This window comes from Seriola dumerili, unplaced genomic scaffold (genome assembly GCF_002260705.1).
Source record: "Seriola dumerili isolate Sdu_G_001 unplaced genomic scaffold, Sdu_1.0 BDQW01000432.1, whole genome shotgun sequence".
NCBI classification, from domain to species: domain Eukaryota; kingdom Metazoa; phylum Chordata; class Actinopteri; order Carangiformes; family Carangidae; genus Seriola; species Seriola dumerili.
Window position 1 is genome coordinate 5,442,938 of NW_019174687.1, and position 16,951 is coordinate 5,459,888.

The 16,951-nt window shown below is 40.4% G+C and overlaps 1 protein-coding gene across 2 annotated transcripts; it reads right to left on the reverse strand.

Moving 5' to 3' along the window:
- Nucleotides 1–491: 491 nt before the first annotated feature.
- Nucleotides 492–16,271, reverse strand: LOC111233889 (cAMP-responsive element modulator-like). 2 transcript variants are annotated; one of them, XM_022761800.1, is made up of 8 exons: nucleotides 16,174–16,271; nucleotides 14,435–14,540; nucleotides 13,974–14,105; nucleotides 11,301–11,389; nucleotides 11,039–11,181; nucleotides 10,103–10,291; nucleotides 2,421–2,580; nucleotides 492–1,819 (listed from the first exon to the last, which is right to left on the reverse strand). In XM_022761800.1, the coding sequence occupies exons 2-8, from the start codon at nucleotides 14,528–14,530 to the stop codon at nucleotides 1,675–1,677; spliced, it is 954 nt and encodes a 317-aa protein (XP_022617521.1). In that variant the 5' UTR covers nucleotides 14,531–14,540; nucleotides 16,174–16,271; the 3' UTR covers nucleotides 492–1,674. The 2 variants fall into 2 exon arrangements, with proteins under 2 accessions (XP_022617521.1, XP_022617522.1); XM_022761801.1 differs by lacking the exons at nucleotides 10,103–10,291; nucleotides 11,039–11,181; nucleotides 11,301–11,389; ... (1 more) ...; nucleotides 14,435–14,540; nucleotides 16,174–16,271 and adding an exon at nucleotides 5,503–5,790.
- Between the last annotated feature and the right edge of the window lie 680 nt (nucleotides 16,272–16,951).

Sequence of the window (16,951 nt, forward strand, 5' to 3'; positions counted from 1 at the left end):
CACTAAGGTAAGGGGTGGAGCCATTTGAAACAGCAAAAAAAAAAGAAAAAAAGAAACACAAAGTCAACTGATATCAGAGGAAACCTGAATTTTATCATCACCTGCTGTAACACAGAATTTAACAGAAAGGACATTCAGTTGTGAAAACACACCTGGTCATTTGGGTGGTGAATATGAAGACTGCCACAGGATGATTCATTATGTTGTTACTGAGCTAAGTAGTTAAATACCTAACTGCTACTTGAACAGCTTTGGCAGCCAAAAGGAGATGGTCTGTTACGCAGAGGAGTGCTCCTCCTATCGTCATCTACAGGCCGGACAGTAAAGAATATTCAATGGAACAAACTCACCAACTACATCAGCTGAACCAGAGAAAGCGAGCACTTTTCCATACCAGCAGAAACATTAATACAAGATGATATATTATAATTCAAATAAAACTACTTTACATTAAAAAAAGAAAGGAAAAGAGAAAATAAAAGAAATTGGCATCACCCTTTAAACAGAGCATTTTAATATCCAGCCAGAATCAAATACAGTTTTATTCCACAACAGATATCCATGATTTGAAATAAACAAAACTGACGCAGTAAAGCACAACAGTTACTCTTTGAGCTTTTTCTTAAGAAAACTGAGGTTTTTCAGGAGAGAATTGACAATTACACTTTTTTTTAAAAACATGTTGAATAGGTAACATTTGCTTAGTAGAATATATAAACGTGTGGCATGAAATTCTTCAAATAAATGTAATAGAATATAAATCTTAATAATATCCACACTGACACTTTGGTACGTTCTGTGCTTTTGACTAAAGAACACTTGTGTTCTGTCACTTCCAAAACTGCAATCAACTCACTTCAGTGATGAAAAATTAGGTTTTCATTCATACAATGCCTCTCAACATATATATTTGAAGTTCTGATAAACAGCCAAACATAAGAGGATTTTCATCTTTTACTTCACTGGTATTTCTTTAAAAAAAAAAAAAAGACTTTTTGACCTAATAAAGAGTATAAACAGGCTGATGAAATCCAGGAAATCACTTCACCGACGAAACGTTTGAAGACGTTTCCCCTTAATTGTGTTTTTGCATGATGGAGGAAAGCATGAAACGACTAGGAAAAGAAGCGTAAATTACATATATGACATTATCAGGTAAACATGGTAAGAGTTGCCTGGTTGCAGCTGGTGGTGGATCTGCGTAGCTAGTTTTTTTTTTTTGTGCACTTCGTCTGACCTCAGAGAAACTTGCTGGTAGCAAGTCCTGGCTGACCTGCTGAGGTTTTTTTTTTTTTTTTTCGTAATCTCTGTCCTTGAGCGGTGCATTTTCAGGAAGCACCTGTATTTCCTCTTCCTGTTCCTCTTCTTCAGCTGGTTTTCATTGGCTGGCTTCGCACCATGCACAGCAGTAACAGCAAGCATAGTGTGTACGACACTTGAGTCTTCAACATGCAAAAGGGCACAAGATAAGAGACAAGAGCGAAACTGGCAAGCTCAAGCTATTCGAATTCCCCGGGACACTTCTTGAATTCGGTGTAAACCAGGCCTGAGTGAGCAGAGAAACAAAGACGGTCAAAGCAGTTTTTGTTCCAGAGTCTTTTCTTTTTTTTTTCATTTTGCTGTAGCAGTTTGTAAACGGCACTGTCATCAGCCCGTGACCACAAACAGCCGCCGCTACTCAGCTTTGTGGCAGTAAATGTCCTTCAGTGCTTTCAGCTCTTCAATCAGGGTCTTGTTTTGGTTTTCCAACACAGCCACGCGGTTTTCCAGACATTTGACGTACTCTTTCTTTTTCCTGCGGCACTCACGAGCTGCCTCCCTGGAGAGGAAAGGAGCAGGAAAATAGGTTTGAGTCTCTTGATGAAAATGTAATTTAGGGGTCCAGACAAAACGTAAGCTATGCACAATCCAAGACAGCAGATGTTTTTATGGCTGTGTCCTTCTTGTATTATTAGCAAACTGCTTCCATATTTCTGTCCAGACAAACATTCATTTACCTGTTGCAGCATTTCTCTATCAAACTATAAAGAATCAAGGGGCGCAGAAACATTTGCACATCTACAGAAGAATATGCTGCAGCCTTGACCTTTACACCGCTTGTGACTTGTCACTCTGGCAACACAAAGTTTTAATACCTCCAGACTATCACAGCTCTGTCAGAGTTTCTAACTCCATGAAGCCCCGGTTGAATCTTTTCATTTCAGTGCATGAACTAGGAAATCATGGTTGTATCTTAATCCAAAAAATAAGAATCAACCGTTTAAGGCTTATTTCATTTCCAGAAACAGTTACATACTCTACAAACCCTTCTCACTTCCACGGATAGTTTTCTTGTTTAGGAACTTTAAGGGTCAGTATTGGGAGATTTCCCAAAACTGACAACTCGATTACTATGTTTTGCTACTGACACCAGCTCCTACCTGTTTTTCATGAGTCTGACCTCCCTCTTGCGGGTGATCTCTTCGGCGTGCTGCGACGAGGGGTTCTGCATGGTGCCCGGGGACGCAGCCATGACAATGCTTTGAGACAGGCCCGAGTTGGGCGAACGCAGCTGGTAGGCAGGGATGTCTCCTGTGGCAGCTACGTGGGGGAAGATGGACAAAAAGCATTAGAGCTCCAAATTCTGTTTACTTTTTGCGGCCTGTATTCCTCTTTTGTAATGACATATTCTCAATGAAAAGGAAACAATGACTGATCTTTACAGTTTTTATTAATTAACGAACGTCAATCACAGTCAAAGTCAGTTTGTTCACATTTCCCCTTAAAATAACAGTCAACACTCCTGCATTTCATCAGAGGATGTTAGACAGCAACTTCAGCCAACAACATTTATTCTCTCCTTCCTGTCTAAAAGGAGAATTTCCACTGACCATGACTGTCCTACTGAACATGTACTTGTTCTTAAATGACCTGACTTGTTGGCACATGAGCTTTGAATGTTTTTTTTGTGTGTGTGTGTGGGGGGGGGGGGGGGGTGTTCCCATTTTTGTTCCCTGCTGGCCTTTAAAAATCTTAATGTGCAGTCGCCCCAGTTCAGTGTTTCAAAATGAGCTGGCATATTGTTGATTATTTCATCCACACTCACACAGCTGGTTGAATGACAGCAGACGAGTGAAGTAAATTAAAATAGCCGAATTACACTTATTTTACTTATTCTGTAAACAGCATTCGTGAAGAGAAATGTGCACTCATCAACAAATTATTATAATTTCTTGTCATTAAATGATGCATTGTTTGTGTGTAGAAAGGATATGACGCCTTTCCTTTGTGTGGAGTAATAAGCAAGTGGTAAGGCCTCTGTGCAGCACAGCAGGAGTCAGAAGTGTTTTTTTTATGCACGTAACTTGTGCTCTTGAATTATAAATTGTACCCCAAATTAGTAATTTCTTCTCTTTAAGTACTTAATTCGTGAGCATGAATTAGTAATTTATACTCTAGGATTATTGTCAAGTGGCTGTAACTGCAGAAACTGAGGATTTGTGTTGTTGTTGATTGTCATTCTTTTTAACATTTCAACATTTAGTTGCTATCAGTTAGGTGCACACACATATGTAACTGTGTAGCCTAATGCAATGCAAAATAAACAATTATCAGTCCATAGTCTAATCTAGATAAGGTGCTTAGGTGTAATGCAGATTTGTAATACATGGACATGCTCTGGACTTGTTTACTTACTGTGTATCTTAGACATCTCTTAAAGGTCCCATATTGTATAAAGTGAGATTTCCATGTCTTTTTTATAAAGCAGGTCTAGGTTCAATATTAATACTGTGAAAGTATCAAAGCACTCAGTCTACACAGAAATGCACACAGCTTGTATTCAGAAACTGAGCCTTAAAACCAGCTTCTGGAACTTTGTGATGTCACAACAAATCAGTCACTGCCCTCAGCCATGCCCCAAGCCCCACCTACATGGACCCACCATCCAACCTTGGAGGATTTGGTTTCTCTTAGTGTTTACCTGAAATCTGCTATATTTTTATTTGATTACTCATAAAACAGTAAGCCAATCAGAAGAGAGGCTTTGAGCCTCCTCTCTTCTGATTGGCTCACTGATCTGTTGTTATTAGAGCTCCAGAGAGAAGCCTGAGAGAGGAGATGTAAAACTACATTGAGATGGTTTTTGGTTATTAAAACTACAAAGCATTGTTACATTATATTACATATCAAATAGATTTTCTTATGGATATCAAACCTTCAAATGAAACACAGGAAAAGTTTCAATATGGGACCTTTAAACATACAGTAAAATATTAACACTGGTTAACATTTTGTTCTGTTAATTCATGCACATATATTATTAACTCAATGGATATATTAAGGCTTTGTGTGCACAAATAAGTTTTGCCTTACAATTTCACTTGTGTGTGTGTAAGTGATGTTGTGTTAACCATAATACAAACCACTGTGTGTCTTACTGATAACTGGTAATTTATTGTATTTGTCAGTAAAAGTGGTGCCAATTCTAGAAAAAGCAGCAAGGAGCAGCTTTCTGGATGTGGTTTCTGTGCTGTCTGAGTTGACTCATCTAAAAGATGACTCAACTGTTAACCACTCTGCCTGTTCTCTCTCACCATTTCAGTTTCTCCTTTTCACTTTGTTCCTGAGAAGTTTACGTCTTCTCCCACACACACACACACACACACACAAACACACAACAGACACAGCAGGTGTAAACACACGCACACATACACACACACACACACACACACACACACACACACACACACACACACACACAGAGCGTCTGTATTTTTCTCTCTCATTGTGATAACACAGTGACTCGCGCTGTGCTGACGTCAGTGTGTGCGTCTTCACTCGCCCGTTTTGCATTCTCTCTTCCCTGCCTGGCTTCTCTTCCAGGAAACTGGAGTGACGTCAAACAGACGACTATCTTACCCCCCTACTGCCACCCGCCCCTTTACTTCTTACCCCCCCCAGCCTCCCTCCCCGCGTTTCTGCCTGACAACCACGGGAGTAGGTCAGAGAGCGGACTGTGTGTGCGTGTGTGTAACAGCGGGATACAGACTGGCAGGAACAGAGTTGAGCAAACCAACCAAATGCTTATTGGTTTGTTAGATCTCTCTTTTTTACAACACAACCCTTTCACAAGTGTCAGGGTTTTTCCTGTGTTGAATTGGGAAGGAAAGCTATCGAACATGTGGCAAGTTTCCTGCTCAGTTTCACAATGCATGAAGTAGAAGTAATGCAAAATGAATCCAAATTGCATCAGTGTTACTTGGGAAGAAAAACATTTGTTCTAAACAGTTGGATAATTAAAATATTTGCCTGTGCAGTAGGACAAATAATCTCAAAATTATTCTATTCTTTTCATTCAATTTATCTGCAGGTGCAAACTTATAAATACTTAAAATCCTTATAGGAAAACACACCCGACAACATACCGACAATACATGCATGAACATGTCACTAAAAGGCAGCAAGAACAGATGCAGATTTTGGACATAACACATAAAAAAATATGTATGAGAGAAACTCTACCTGACTCAGTCTCATCCCCAGTTACAGCCATCTCTCGTTTCCAATAATCCAGCACAACGGCAGCAGAACACCTCCACACAAAAACACACTCCTTTACCCTTATTCCTCTCTGCTGTCACTAGAGCCTCTCTCTTTCTCTCTCTCTTTCTCCTTCTCCCTTTTCCCTCTCAGCTCTCTCTGCATCAGAGTGGTCACTCGCCAACTTTGCAGCCCGATTACAATTACAGGCATTGACATCACAATGACATCACTCCTGCCCGCTGAAGTCAGTAAAATACCCTGGATTAGAGTTCCTCCCACCCTTCCCCCTCCCCCCACCCTCCCGCGGATCAGACGCCGAAGTAGAGAGAAACACAATGTGAGCTGGGCAGGCAGGCAGTCAGGCAGGGAGGGAGGGAGGGAGGCAGGGAGGGGGAGGTTGGTTGTGGAGGGGTTGTATTTTTAGCACCAGTGACGCAACTAGAGAGACGCTCAACAAACAAGAGGATATTGTGTCCCAAGTGGCTGCCGTGCAAACTGTTGAGCACCCTGATTGGACTTATTGTGTGTGTGTGTGTGTGTGTGTGTGTGTGTGTGTGTGTTTGTGTCTTTAAAGAACAGAGGAGGGACGACAGAGGGAATGAGGACAATTGAGGTTTTACATTATTTGTGATTTGTATGGGATAACAACATGTCCCCTGCTCATACTGCTGAATTCTGCCCACACAACGGTGATTTAACCAAGCCTTTGAAAATATAATACCAAGTTGCCGGATGGGAAAAATCACGGCACGCAGGAAGCAACACACTTCCCATTTCCAGTCACCAATAAAAAAGCGGAATAAGTGGGCTAATTGCTTTGAAGGAAGAAAAAAAACTAACCCTTCTCTAAGTGTTGGTTTGACATTATAATCATGAGCCAAATGTCAACCTCAGCTTCTGAAGTATTTCAACAGAACATGGTCGCTGAGGTTTTGATGGTGTTATCTTAAGACGTAAATGTCAATGAGCAGCCCGCACTGACATATTCACAGATCTTAATGACAACATGAAAACCCTGACTGGATCTGAAGAAAACAAGCACCATTATTAAGATGTCAGTAACAGTACATACAGTATGTGGACTATTCAGCAGTCTTTGAGCATATGACCTGACTTTCTCTAAAGACATGAACAGATTATCTACTGTTTTAGACAGGAATTGACTATGTGCGACTGTGCTTCAGTGTTAGTTTGTTATGCAATTTGACCATAGTATCTGAACACTGTCATTCCCATCTGATTGTAAATTTATGGCAAACACAGGGGCAAAAATTCAACATTACATTTGTGGTTCTTAAGCTTACTGTTAATATTGCTTTCTTAAAATAATTGGCTGTCAACAAAAAACCTAAGTGACTCACTAGGTTTAAAATGGGTTTTTACTATATCTATTAAAATGAAACATTGCTTTTAATGGCCTTCTACTGCATTCCATGCTTGTCCACTCTTTGATGCATTTTTCATGAACTAGCACAGTACTGAAACTTGCTTGAATAAGGAAATATATCACAGTCTATGTGTTTGCTGAATGATTTTCTCAATGAATAGCTTGTACTTGTTGTGATTTGGTGTGTTCACTTGCTTCTAGAAAACTCTGGAATCCAAGAATTCACAACAGAAACGAGCAAACAAAGACAAAAGATGATGTGGATTTGGTTCCTTCTCCTGAACAAACTTTGAAAGTTTCAGTGTAACTGTTCCTTTAAAGTTTTACTGTCTCACCTTCCTGATCTCTCAGGTACAAAAAAAAAAAAAACTTCCATTCGGCTCGGATGTTTCCTTGCTCCCACCCATTACTGAGATCTGCCAGCTAAAGAATGGGTGTTTACAGCATGAGAGCAAACTGCAAGTGTAGACAGGCCCGTTCACAGCTGATCACTACATACGAATGAGAGAAGAAACAGAGAGCCCTCTTTGTGTTGAGCGAAGCGATCAGACATTCACTTTCACCGAAAAAGAGCACAGCAAGGAATTCAGTCGGACCCAGAAATGATTTGCTGTTGAATCCGTTTGGATCTGCTGAAGGATCCAGTGGCTATTCCTTGTGGCCACAGCTACCCTATGAGCTGCGTTTAAAGCCTCTGGGATGAAGAGGATCAGGATCAGGATCAGAAAAAAAATCCACAGCTGACCACATTGTTGGCAGACCCTCACACAGTGGCCTGTCCTGGTGAAAAATACCATATTGGCAGATTTAGGGAAGAAGCTGAAGAAGACTCCAGTCTGATTCCAGACTGATCACTCCGATGCTGGAGCTGAAGATGCGGCCTGTGATGTCTGCACTGGGAGCAAGCTGAAAGCCCTCAAGTCCTGTCTGGCTTGCAACACCTCAAGCCTCACAATGACTCACTTACATTTGAAAAACACTAGCTTGTCCCCCTTACCAAGAAGCTTCAGGAGAACGTCTGCTCTGGGTCATAAGAAGGTTAAGAGGGTTTTTCTCTGCCATACTCACCAGGGATGTATCTGTTATCTCTGCCCTGTGGATGAACATAAAGGCCACAACACAGGCTCAGCTGCAGCAGAAAGGACTGAGAGGCAGAGGGAGCTCAAGATTAGTTGGGAAAAATATCCAGCCATGTAGGTCCACCAGCAGAAAACTGCAGTGACAAACTTCAAGAGAAGCTGGAGAAGGAGCCTGCTGATCTGAGGAGGAAAGACGTTGTGCTGGAGCAGCTCTCAACTACAGAGTATGGCACCTATTTTCTACAGAGGATGCCTTCACTCTCCTGTATCATTGAATCCACAGACTCACTTCTGCACAAACACCCGTCCTCTTCGATACTTTGAAGATTTGACAGTGGCTGTGTCAGAGGTAAGAGATAAACTTCAGAGGATTGTAAATGAGGAAGGGCAAAGGATCTCACAGACAGTGACTGAAGTGGATGTTTTAGTGATGCCTCCACAGCCCGAGACCTGAGCTGCATTCTTACAGTATTTTACGTCAAATCACACAAGTCCCCAGTCCTCCAGAGCAGGAGTGTACCTGGATCACAGTGCAGGTATTCTGTCCTACCTGAGTCCAGACCACATTCACACAGCCTCTCTATGCCGGATTTTGGCTTCCAAACACTGAAGGAGACACAGCTGAGTTGTGTGAGCTCAGGTAGAGAGAGGTTATAACAGAGAGCACAACTCTTTGTTTTGTGCAGCAATGCCAAAAAATAAACACCCCAAAGTTACATTTGTTTTTCACAGGCCGCAATTTAAATGTAGAAACTTTAATTGCGGTAATTGACACTCTTCACATTTTATGCATGGACTGTATTTTTATATTTCAAACTAGTTTACTTCCAGCATTTCAATGTATTATATTTCTGCTATTTCAGTATTCAGGGAGGCCAAATCACATCCACTCTGACAAGGTCCTTGTGTTTGTTATGCATTTTATAGTTTTTAGGTATTTAAGTGATACTTATCCAGTACGACTAAAAGAACAGAGGCTGTGTGTTACTATACAACCAAGAGAACTCCAGAAAGATGGGTAAGTGGTTAGAGAAACCACCCCCGAAGCCAAAATGAAACAGATTTTATTCATCTCTTTTTTCTTTATTTACATTTGGTCACCACAGTGCCCATAATGTAGGAGATGCTGCCCTGTAATCAGATGGAGTATATGGCCACCCATTAGTCCAGGACTGTTTCAGAGTATCTAAGCATGCCGGTGCGCATGGTGATAAATGAGCACATCGCCCCCCATCTGTTTTCTGTTCATACACAATGACAAGTATGGCACTTGTTGCTGAGGCATAGCTTGTGATCTGAGGTCCTTTGTTAACAGCACTTTTACAGGGTGAATTATTTCTAATAACTGAAATAATCTGGCATGTTCATTTTTGAATAGTTTCACATAATTTAAGTACTTTGTCATATTAAATTCCTTCATCATTCTTACATTTGCAGCTGAAAGTTAAACTACACAATTATAAAATGATTTGAATTTTGAATGTCCTGGATTCCATTCATTTTCAGAAGAAAAACAAACTATGTTGACTATGGCTTAATACCCAGGGTTGTGAATTTTCATTTACAAAATTTCATAATCTATCAAAGCCTGAATCCACTGATTTCAACTGGAGGTTATCATTACCTCCACCAAGGAGGTCATGTTTTCACCCGTGTCTGTTTGTGTATTTATTTGTCAGCAGGATTACACAAAAAGTACTGAACTGATCTGCACTGAACTTGTTGGAGGGACTGAGCATGGGGCAGATTTTGGGGCAGATCAGGATCATTTACAAAATTGAATTTGAATTTGCTTTTCTTTCTCTGAAGTCTGGTGCTTGTTGTTTGACATCGGCCTTGGCGGAGTTCTGTGCTCTACTGAGCATCATTCTAGTGTTAAATACACAGATTTGCAGATTTACACAGATGGTCATCTTAGCCTCAATTGATGCTACGTCACTGTAGAGATGAATGTTACTCCTCATGCTGTCGGATGTCAGAAATTTCTAAATGGTACCTGAGGAAATTTGCGTAATTTGCGTAATTGCGTAACCTGGAAATGACCATGTTCTTCTGCCGTCTCATGCCAAAGTTTCTGACATGTTAAATTTCACCAAAATCAGTTGAACCATACCTTGGATGAGAACCTGTCCTCCCTGGATGTAGAACTGCTGTGGAGCGTCTCCAGGCTGAGCTGCACACTGCAGGATGGTGGCTCCGGGCTGCGGGGTGGGAGAGCTGGCCACCGTCAGGTTCTGAGCCCCCTGAAGGCTTTCCACTCCAGGGCTGTTCAGCTGGATGGCTCTCCCCTGAGTGATCGCAACTGTGTGGTATCAAAGTTCTAAGTTACTAAACTGCAATCTCCCTCATGTAGAGTGAAAAGGGTTTAAGAGAAGTTTTTTTTTTTTCTCAGTGTGAGGTGAGAGGCAGTCTCACTTATTCTCTATCTTTGTAGAACATGAAACTCTGAAGGAAAAATCTAGTCATTGGACAATAATCTCAAGGTCCATTTGCTATCCACTTGCATTCAGAGGTATGAGAGACAGCAACAACAACTCCCAAGCAGCACTGCAGCAAGAAACATCCAGTCTAAGCTTAAAATTATGTTTCATGAGGCAGAAATCATGGTGCAGTTCTTTTTTGCCCCTGATTGGAACAACAAAGTGTTTTTAATATGCTACAGTTTTGACTTATGTCTCTACTTTACACTTTCATTAGGGACAGCCGCTGAAGCTCCTGGGTACTGTAGTATTACAGATTATTGTTATTATCAAACAGCACCAAAGTAGCTACAGTTATATTAGTAAGTTAAGTTTATCCAGGAGTCTTGCTGTGTTGAACATTGAACACTGAAAACCTTCATTTTAATTCCTGTTAATTTACTTGAGAAAGAAAAAAATATTCGTGGAACCGACTATTTTTTCCCTTTCAAACTCTTTACAGGAAATTATCTATTGACAGGAAGTGTGTAGAGGCAATGACCTGATTGTGTAACATGTTATTACTCTCTACACCTGAGAGTGGTGAACTAGAAAGGTAGACAGACAACCCTGTCCATGTGTGTACTGACTGTATTGTCCTGAGCTGGTCTGGTAGATGGAGGTTGGCACTGATGCTGAGGCTGCGCTCGAGACTGGCACCTCCTCCTCTGCCTTTTCTTCATCGATTTTAGAAACTGCTGGCGAATCAGATGAAAGCTCATTGAGGATTTTCCTGTGGGAGATGAGAATTCAATAAAATGATTCCACACAAACAGTCTAAATCTACCAGACTACACTTTGTGCAGCACACACTGTTGATCATGCTCCTGTTTACTGCCGATGACTTCTCACCGATAAGACGGACGCCTGGAAAGAATTTCCCGTCTCTTCTGAGTGTCTGTGACTGACTCGTCATCTTCCAGCTCTGCAACAGTAGCAATCTGTAGAAAACAATGTGGTATTCAAAAGTGCTGAGTAAGCCATAATGATGTTTTTTTTTTACATTTTGGCAACATCTTTGGTGTTTCCGAAGAGGTGTTACTTTCCATTCACACTTTTATGAGTGAACTGGGATGTGTTTGATATAACAGTTTGTAAAGGTTGACGTCAAAGAAGGAATTTAAGCAGCTTTTTATCTAAAGCCTTAAAGGTCCCATATTTTACACTTTTTCCAGTCTTTTATTTGAAGTTTTGAGATCAATAAGAAGAAATATTTGCGGTTTTAAAGGTCCCATATCTTATAAAGAGAGATTTCCATGTCTTTTTTCATTATAAAGCAGGTCTAGGTTCTATATTAATACTGTGAAAGTATCATAGCGCTGAGTCCACAGAGAAATGCACACAGCTTGTATTCAGAAACTGAGCCTTAAAACCAGCCGTCAGGACTTAATAACTTTTTAACTTTGTGATGTCACAACAAAGCAATCACCACTCTCAGCCATGCCCCAAGCCCTGCCCACCTGGACCCACCATCCAACCTTGCAGGATTTGGTTTCTGTGAGTGTTTACCTGAAATCTGCTTTATTTTTATTAGATCACTCATAAAACAGTGAGCCAATCAGAAGAGAGGCTCAGAGCTCACCGACATGTTGTTACTAGAGCTCCATAGAGAAGATTGAGAGAGGAGATGTAAAACTACATTGAGATGGTTTTTGGTTCTTAGAACCATAAATATATCTTCTTATGGATCAACACTTCAAATAAAACACAGGAAAAATGTAAAATATGGGACCTTTAGGTACCAAAAATTATCTCAATGTAGAGAAACCAGAACCTGCGAAGGCTGGGCAGCGGGTCTGGGTGAAGGCATGGGCATGGCTTTGATACTTTCACAGTATTAATGTAGAACCTAGACCTGCTTAATAATCAAAAACATGGAAATCTCACTTTATACAATGTGCGACCTTTAATCTTTTCAACCAATCACACGTCTCAACCTAGTTTTAGTGGAGTTCTATATCCTGTAATTATTTGTGAATGTAAGAGTTGACACCCTACTTTCACAGAGGATTATTTCCTTGTGGCATGAATAAAAGGTTTACATTGCGTAACCCAAATTGTACTGTTGGTAATAACAAACATAAATTTGACCTGCTTTTGTGTCATCAATAACTGAGCTATTATGACTCACACTCTAGCATAATGCTTGTGTTACCACAAAGGCAGCTTTGGTACTTTCAGACGAGACGTGTCTGATTTATGCCAAATGCTAAACAAGGGCGTGTCCACACCCATTTATTGATAATTATAGGTGTAGAGATTGGGTCTGTTGCTTGCTCGGCTTATGCTTCGAAAGCAGAGGTTCATAAAATGACTTCATTTGTCAGATCTCTGCTACTGTGCTCACGGTTTTTAGTCTTGAATCTACACTGTGTTTCATCTGTCTCAATCACAACTGTGCAATAACAACCTGTAACGGTGTATTTGTTTCTATGACAATGTAATTGTTATTGTAAAGGTTCTGCCAATACCACAATGAAGATGAAGTTCTTACTTATGAAACTCACTGATATGAAATACGTGAGTACTTTGAAATCAGTTGTCAAAACCACTTTGTGGTGTGCATCTGCTGTTTCACCGTGCAGATTTGATCTCTTTCGATTTCTTCGTAAAGACACATAAGTAACCTCTGCTTTGCAAATCAAGCTGCAGATGTGAGAAAATCTTATGAATTGATAAACTTTTATTCTTTAACTCCCCATCCACAAACTGTTTTGTTCAGGTGCTCAAAATACTGAAACATCTGTGCGTCCAAACCAAATCATTCAGCGAAGCAGTGGCATTATGACTTTTGGCCATCATCACACAGCTGCAAGTCCTGTGTTAACAGTTTGTGGAGTAGGCGTACTGTGCAGACACAACAACAACGACATCTCCTGAGTGTGAAGGTTAGACTGATGAGCTTAAACCTCAGCTCCTACTGCTCACATCAATCCTATTAACAGGTGCACTGCATTAGACCACTCCAGTGTACCTCCTACACGTAGCAGCTAAATCCTCATTCACTAACACACTAACTCTGACATCACAACCTGTGAATGATTCTCTAAAACCTACTGTGTTTACTGTTCCATTTGTTTTTTTTGTTGAATGGTGACACCAGAGCCGTAAACCTGAGGCTTGGACTTTAATGTCACCAAAATGAGGACTTTCACTAGGACTTTTGCTTGAGACTCTCTCTGACCGACATGAGACTCAACTTAAATCAGTCCTGAATGACTTGAGATCAGACTTGAAAGTCGTTCTGACAGAACTGAGATCTGACTTGACTTAATCTGATTTCAGTCACTTAAGACTTAACTGGGAACTTGCTCTGACAGATTTGACTTGAAGTTTTCCTAAATGACTTGAGAAGTAACCTGGACTTGTCTTAAATGACTCCGGTCTTGACTTGAGACTTGCTCTGACAGACTACGGACGGGGCATGGACTTGATATCTTATAGATATTTCTCCGATCTATCCTTAGTTTTGAAAAAAACTGTGCTTACTAGAGTTCATAACAGTACTAAGGCATGTGCCCTCACCTGGACAGTCTGGACTTGTGGTGACTGTATCACTGAGGTCTGAGGGGCCTGGATGACCCCTTGGACCTGCACAGTCTGACCATCAGACAGCTGGACAACGGTCACGCCGGGGGACTCGGCTGCCACAGGTACCTGCCAATAAAAATCAAGACAATAATGCCAAAATCCACAGATATAAAAAAAAAAAAAAAATGTCAAGAGCACAAGAAAAAAGAAGAGAAAGTCATTGTGGTTGGGAACATTTTTTATAACCTGGATTATCTAAAAATTGGCTAAAAATCTCTTGCTGAACAACTTTAACACATGACTATCTACAATGTGCTGAAGAGTCACTGATGCCTGGCTGCGCCTGCTCTGCCACTACTACTTACTACTACTTACTTAATACTTCATAACAAGCTGTGTGTGTGTGTGTGTGTGTGTGTGTGTGTGTGTGTGTGTGTGAGTGTGTGTGTGTGTACCTGAGGAGATGGACTGGCTTCACTGTGGTTCTCCTCTCCATCCGTCACTGAGTCATTTAAACTGCTGTCGAGCTGAGACGATACTGAGGTATCCATAGTAAGTCACCTAGACAGACAGACATGCAGATTATTAATACTATTACTGATGCCTTCCTTATACCGTCTCCTCCAATACCATTATCACAGATCACAAATAAATGGACAAATTAAACATGAATTTTCCAGAACTAGTTAGAACAAGGTATTTGCCCTTTGTTCAACAGGATATTGCTTCATGGATAATCATAAACTTTTATTAAAGACAATAAACTTGTGATTTTCTTTTGTTTTATGAGCCGTCAAAATATGTTTTGTGCAGAATTTCACTGTCACGTGAAGGTTTAAAAAGATGCCTCCAACCTGAAAAGAACGAAACCCAAAGTTAAACTGAAAATCTGTCTCTTTTTCAACTCTGACTCCGCTTTCAAAATGACACTGATGATAACAGTCAAAGCAGCCAAACACAATGTACACACTTCAAATTCAATATGCTTTTTTTTATTGGAATCGTAAACTCTGTGTTTTGTTTTATCTGCCAGTTTGCGTGTGCGTCATAAAGATCTATCTGATCTCTGTTGGCAGTTTTACATAACATCCATTTCACATGCACATTAAGTGTAGCAGCCAGGACCAGGCAGTCTGGCACGTTTTCACACTCCAGGACAGAGGCCGTCACAACCTCAAATGTCATTAATGATTATTGATTCTTGTTAGCAAAGATGAGAGGGAAAATGACAGCGCATAACAGGAGTAAAGATCTGGTTTAGTTTTAAGGCTGAGGATCACAGAGTCACATTCACCAGCCAGAAAGCAGATAGTGGTTCAAATATTTCCTTTTTTTTATTTTTTTATTTCAGGGACCCACGTGTACAGCCACAGGACCACTGTTTGATAAAGATATGTTCTAAGCACATTATCTCAATTTAATGTTGTCTGCTATTGAAACAAGAGTGAAACATCTGGTTGGAAAGTGTTTTCTTATTGCAAAAATGAAATCAAAGAAACCACCGTGAATTTAAAGCATGACTCAAGAACTATAGAAATCCCCCACATGCCAGTTCAGTTTCTGGAAGCACTGTTGCACAGGTGTAGCAGGTGCCTATAAACACTCCTTTTTTAGTTTCTCTTAATATAAAAAACCCTACATGAAACACAATTTCTACTTCTTTTTTGTTGGTGTATAACATAAAGTAGACTGTACACGCACTCCGGTTAAGACAAGTTGCACAAATCACACATAGAACTTCATGAAGGCAAAAAACTGACTTCCCTTCTTTAGTAAAACAAACTGAAAATGAAACTGTTGGCAACTGTAACTTCCTCGACATGTTCCATTTTTGACTTTTATTTCAAGCAGTACGTCTTTTCGTTATAGGCTATATTATAAATATATATATATATATTTTCATATATGTGACTTTTTTTTACAATATTTTATTTTGAAGAGACATGTTTCGATCAATTTCCGATATCCAGCTCAGTCCGTCTGACTTGTCGCAGCTCTGTAAACTTAAACAGAAGGGAAACGCTGCCAGCTGAACGAACTGAGAACATTTTTTTACTCCATGTTGGTCGGGCTAATTCATCCGCCCAAAGTTTTAATGAAAAGCTTCGCAGCGCAGACGTGATTTGCACATTTCCCCTTTCAACTCTGCCCAACTTGCGCTGACCAAAAATGCGACAGCTTTTCGGTGACTTACCGAAGTTTTACGTAGTCTGACTCGTCACTAATGACAGTCTGCGTGGACGGCCTGTGCCTTCGCTCACGTAGTTTCCACGTCAGCGCTGATGATGCAGTGCCGAAAATGTCGACCGACGAGTCAGTTTAACGTCGAAGAGTGTCGAGGTGAAGCGAGAGGGCACACTCTTGCCTACTTCCGCGATCGCTTTGCTCGTGAACAGCCAGTGACCTAACGCTCTCGCTGAGTAGGCCTATTTTAAGTAGCGCACTACCGCTTCATAGCACTAAAGATTGCAGTGTGTGTAATTTTGTTCACATTTGGGGCTTCAAAGGCTTTTATCTGCCCAGGTAGTTACTTAGTAACAAATTCTTCATTCTTCATTCTTCATTATGACATATGCATTGATTAGGCCTTTATAAAGTTAAACTAGGCCTACAACCTGTTTGCTTATTAGTAAATAGAACTCATATTTTCATTTACTGTGGGAAAAGCAAATATACAGATTAATATTGAAATAATATAACGTGAAATAAAAGTTTGTGTGTGTTTTTTTAAAACTAAAGGTATGGAAATATAGCTATCTCATACAGGAGCAGCTTCAATCCATCCATCAATAAATGATCCAAGTTTGTAATATGTAGATTAGATAGTTAATATTATTAAAATAGCAATTCAACTTTTTCTGTTTTCCTATGGCCAGTAACATGTTTACAGAGCAGAGCTATGTTGCCATCTACTGGCTGAAAAGTAAACAACACCTGAAAGAGCATACAGGCTACAACAGTGTCTTATCAAC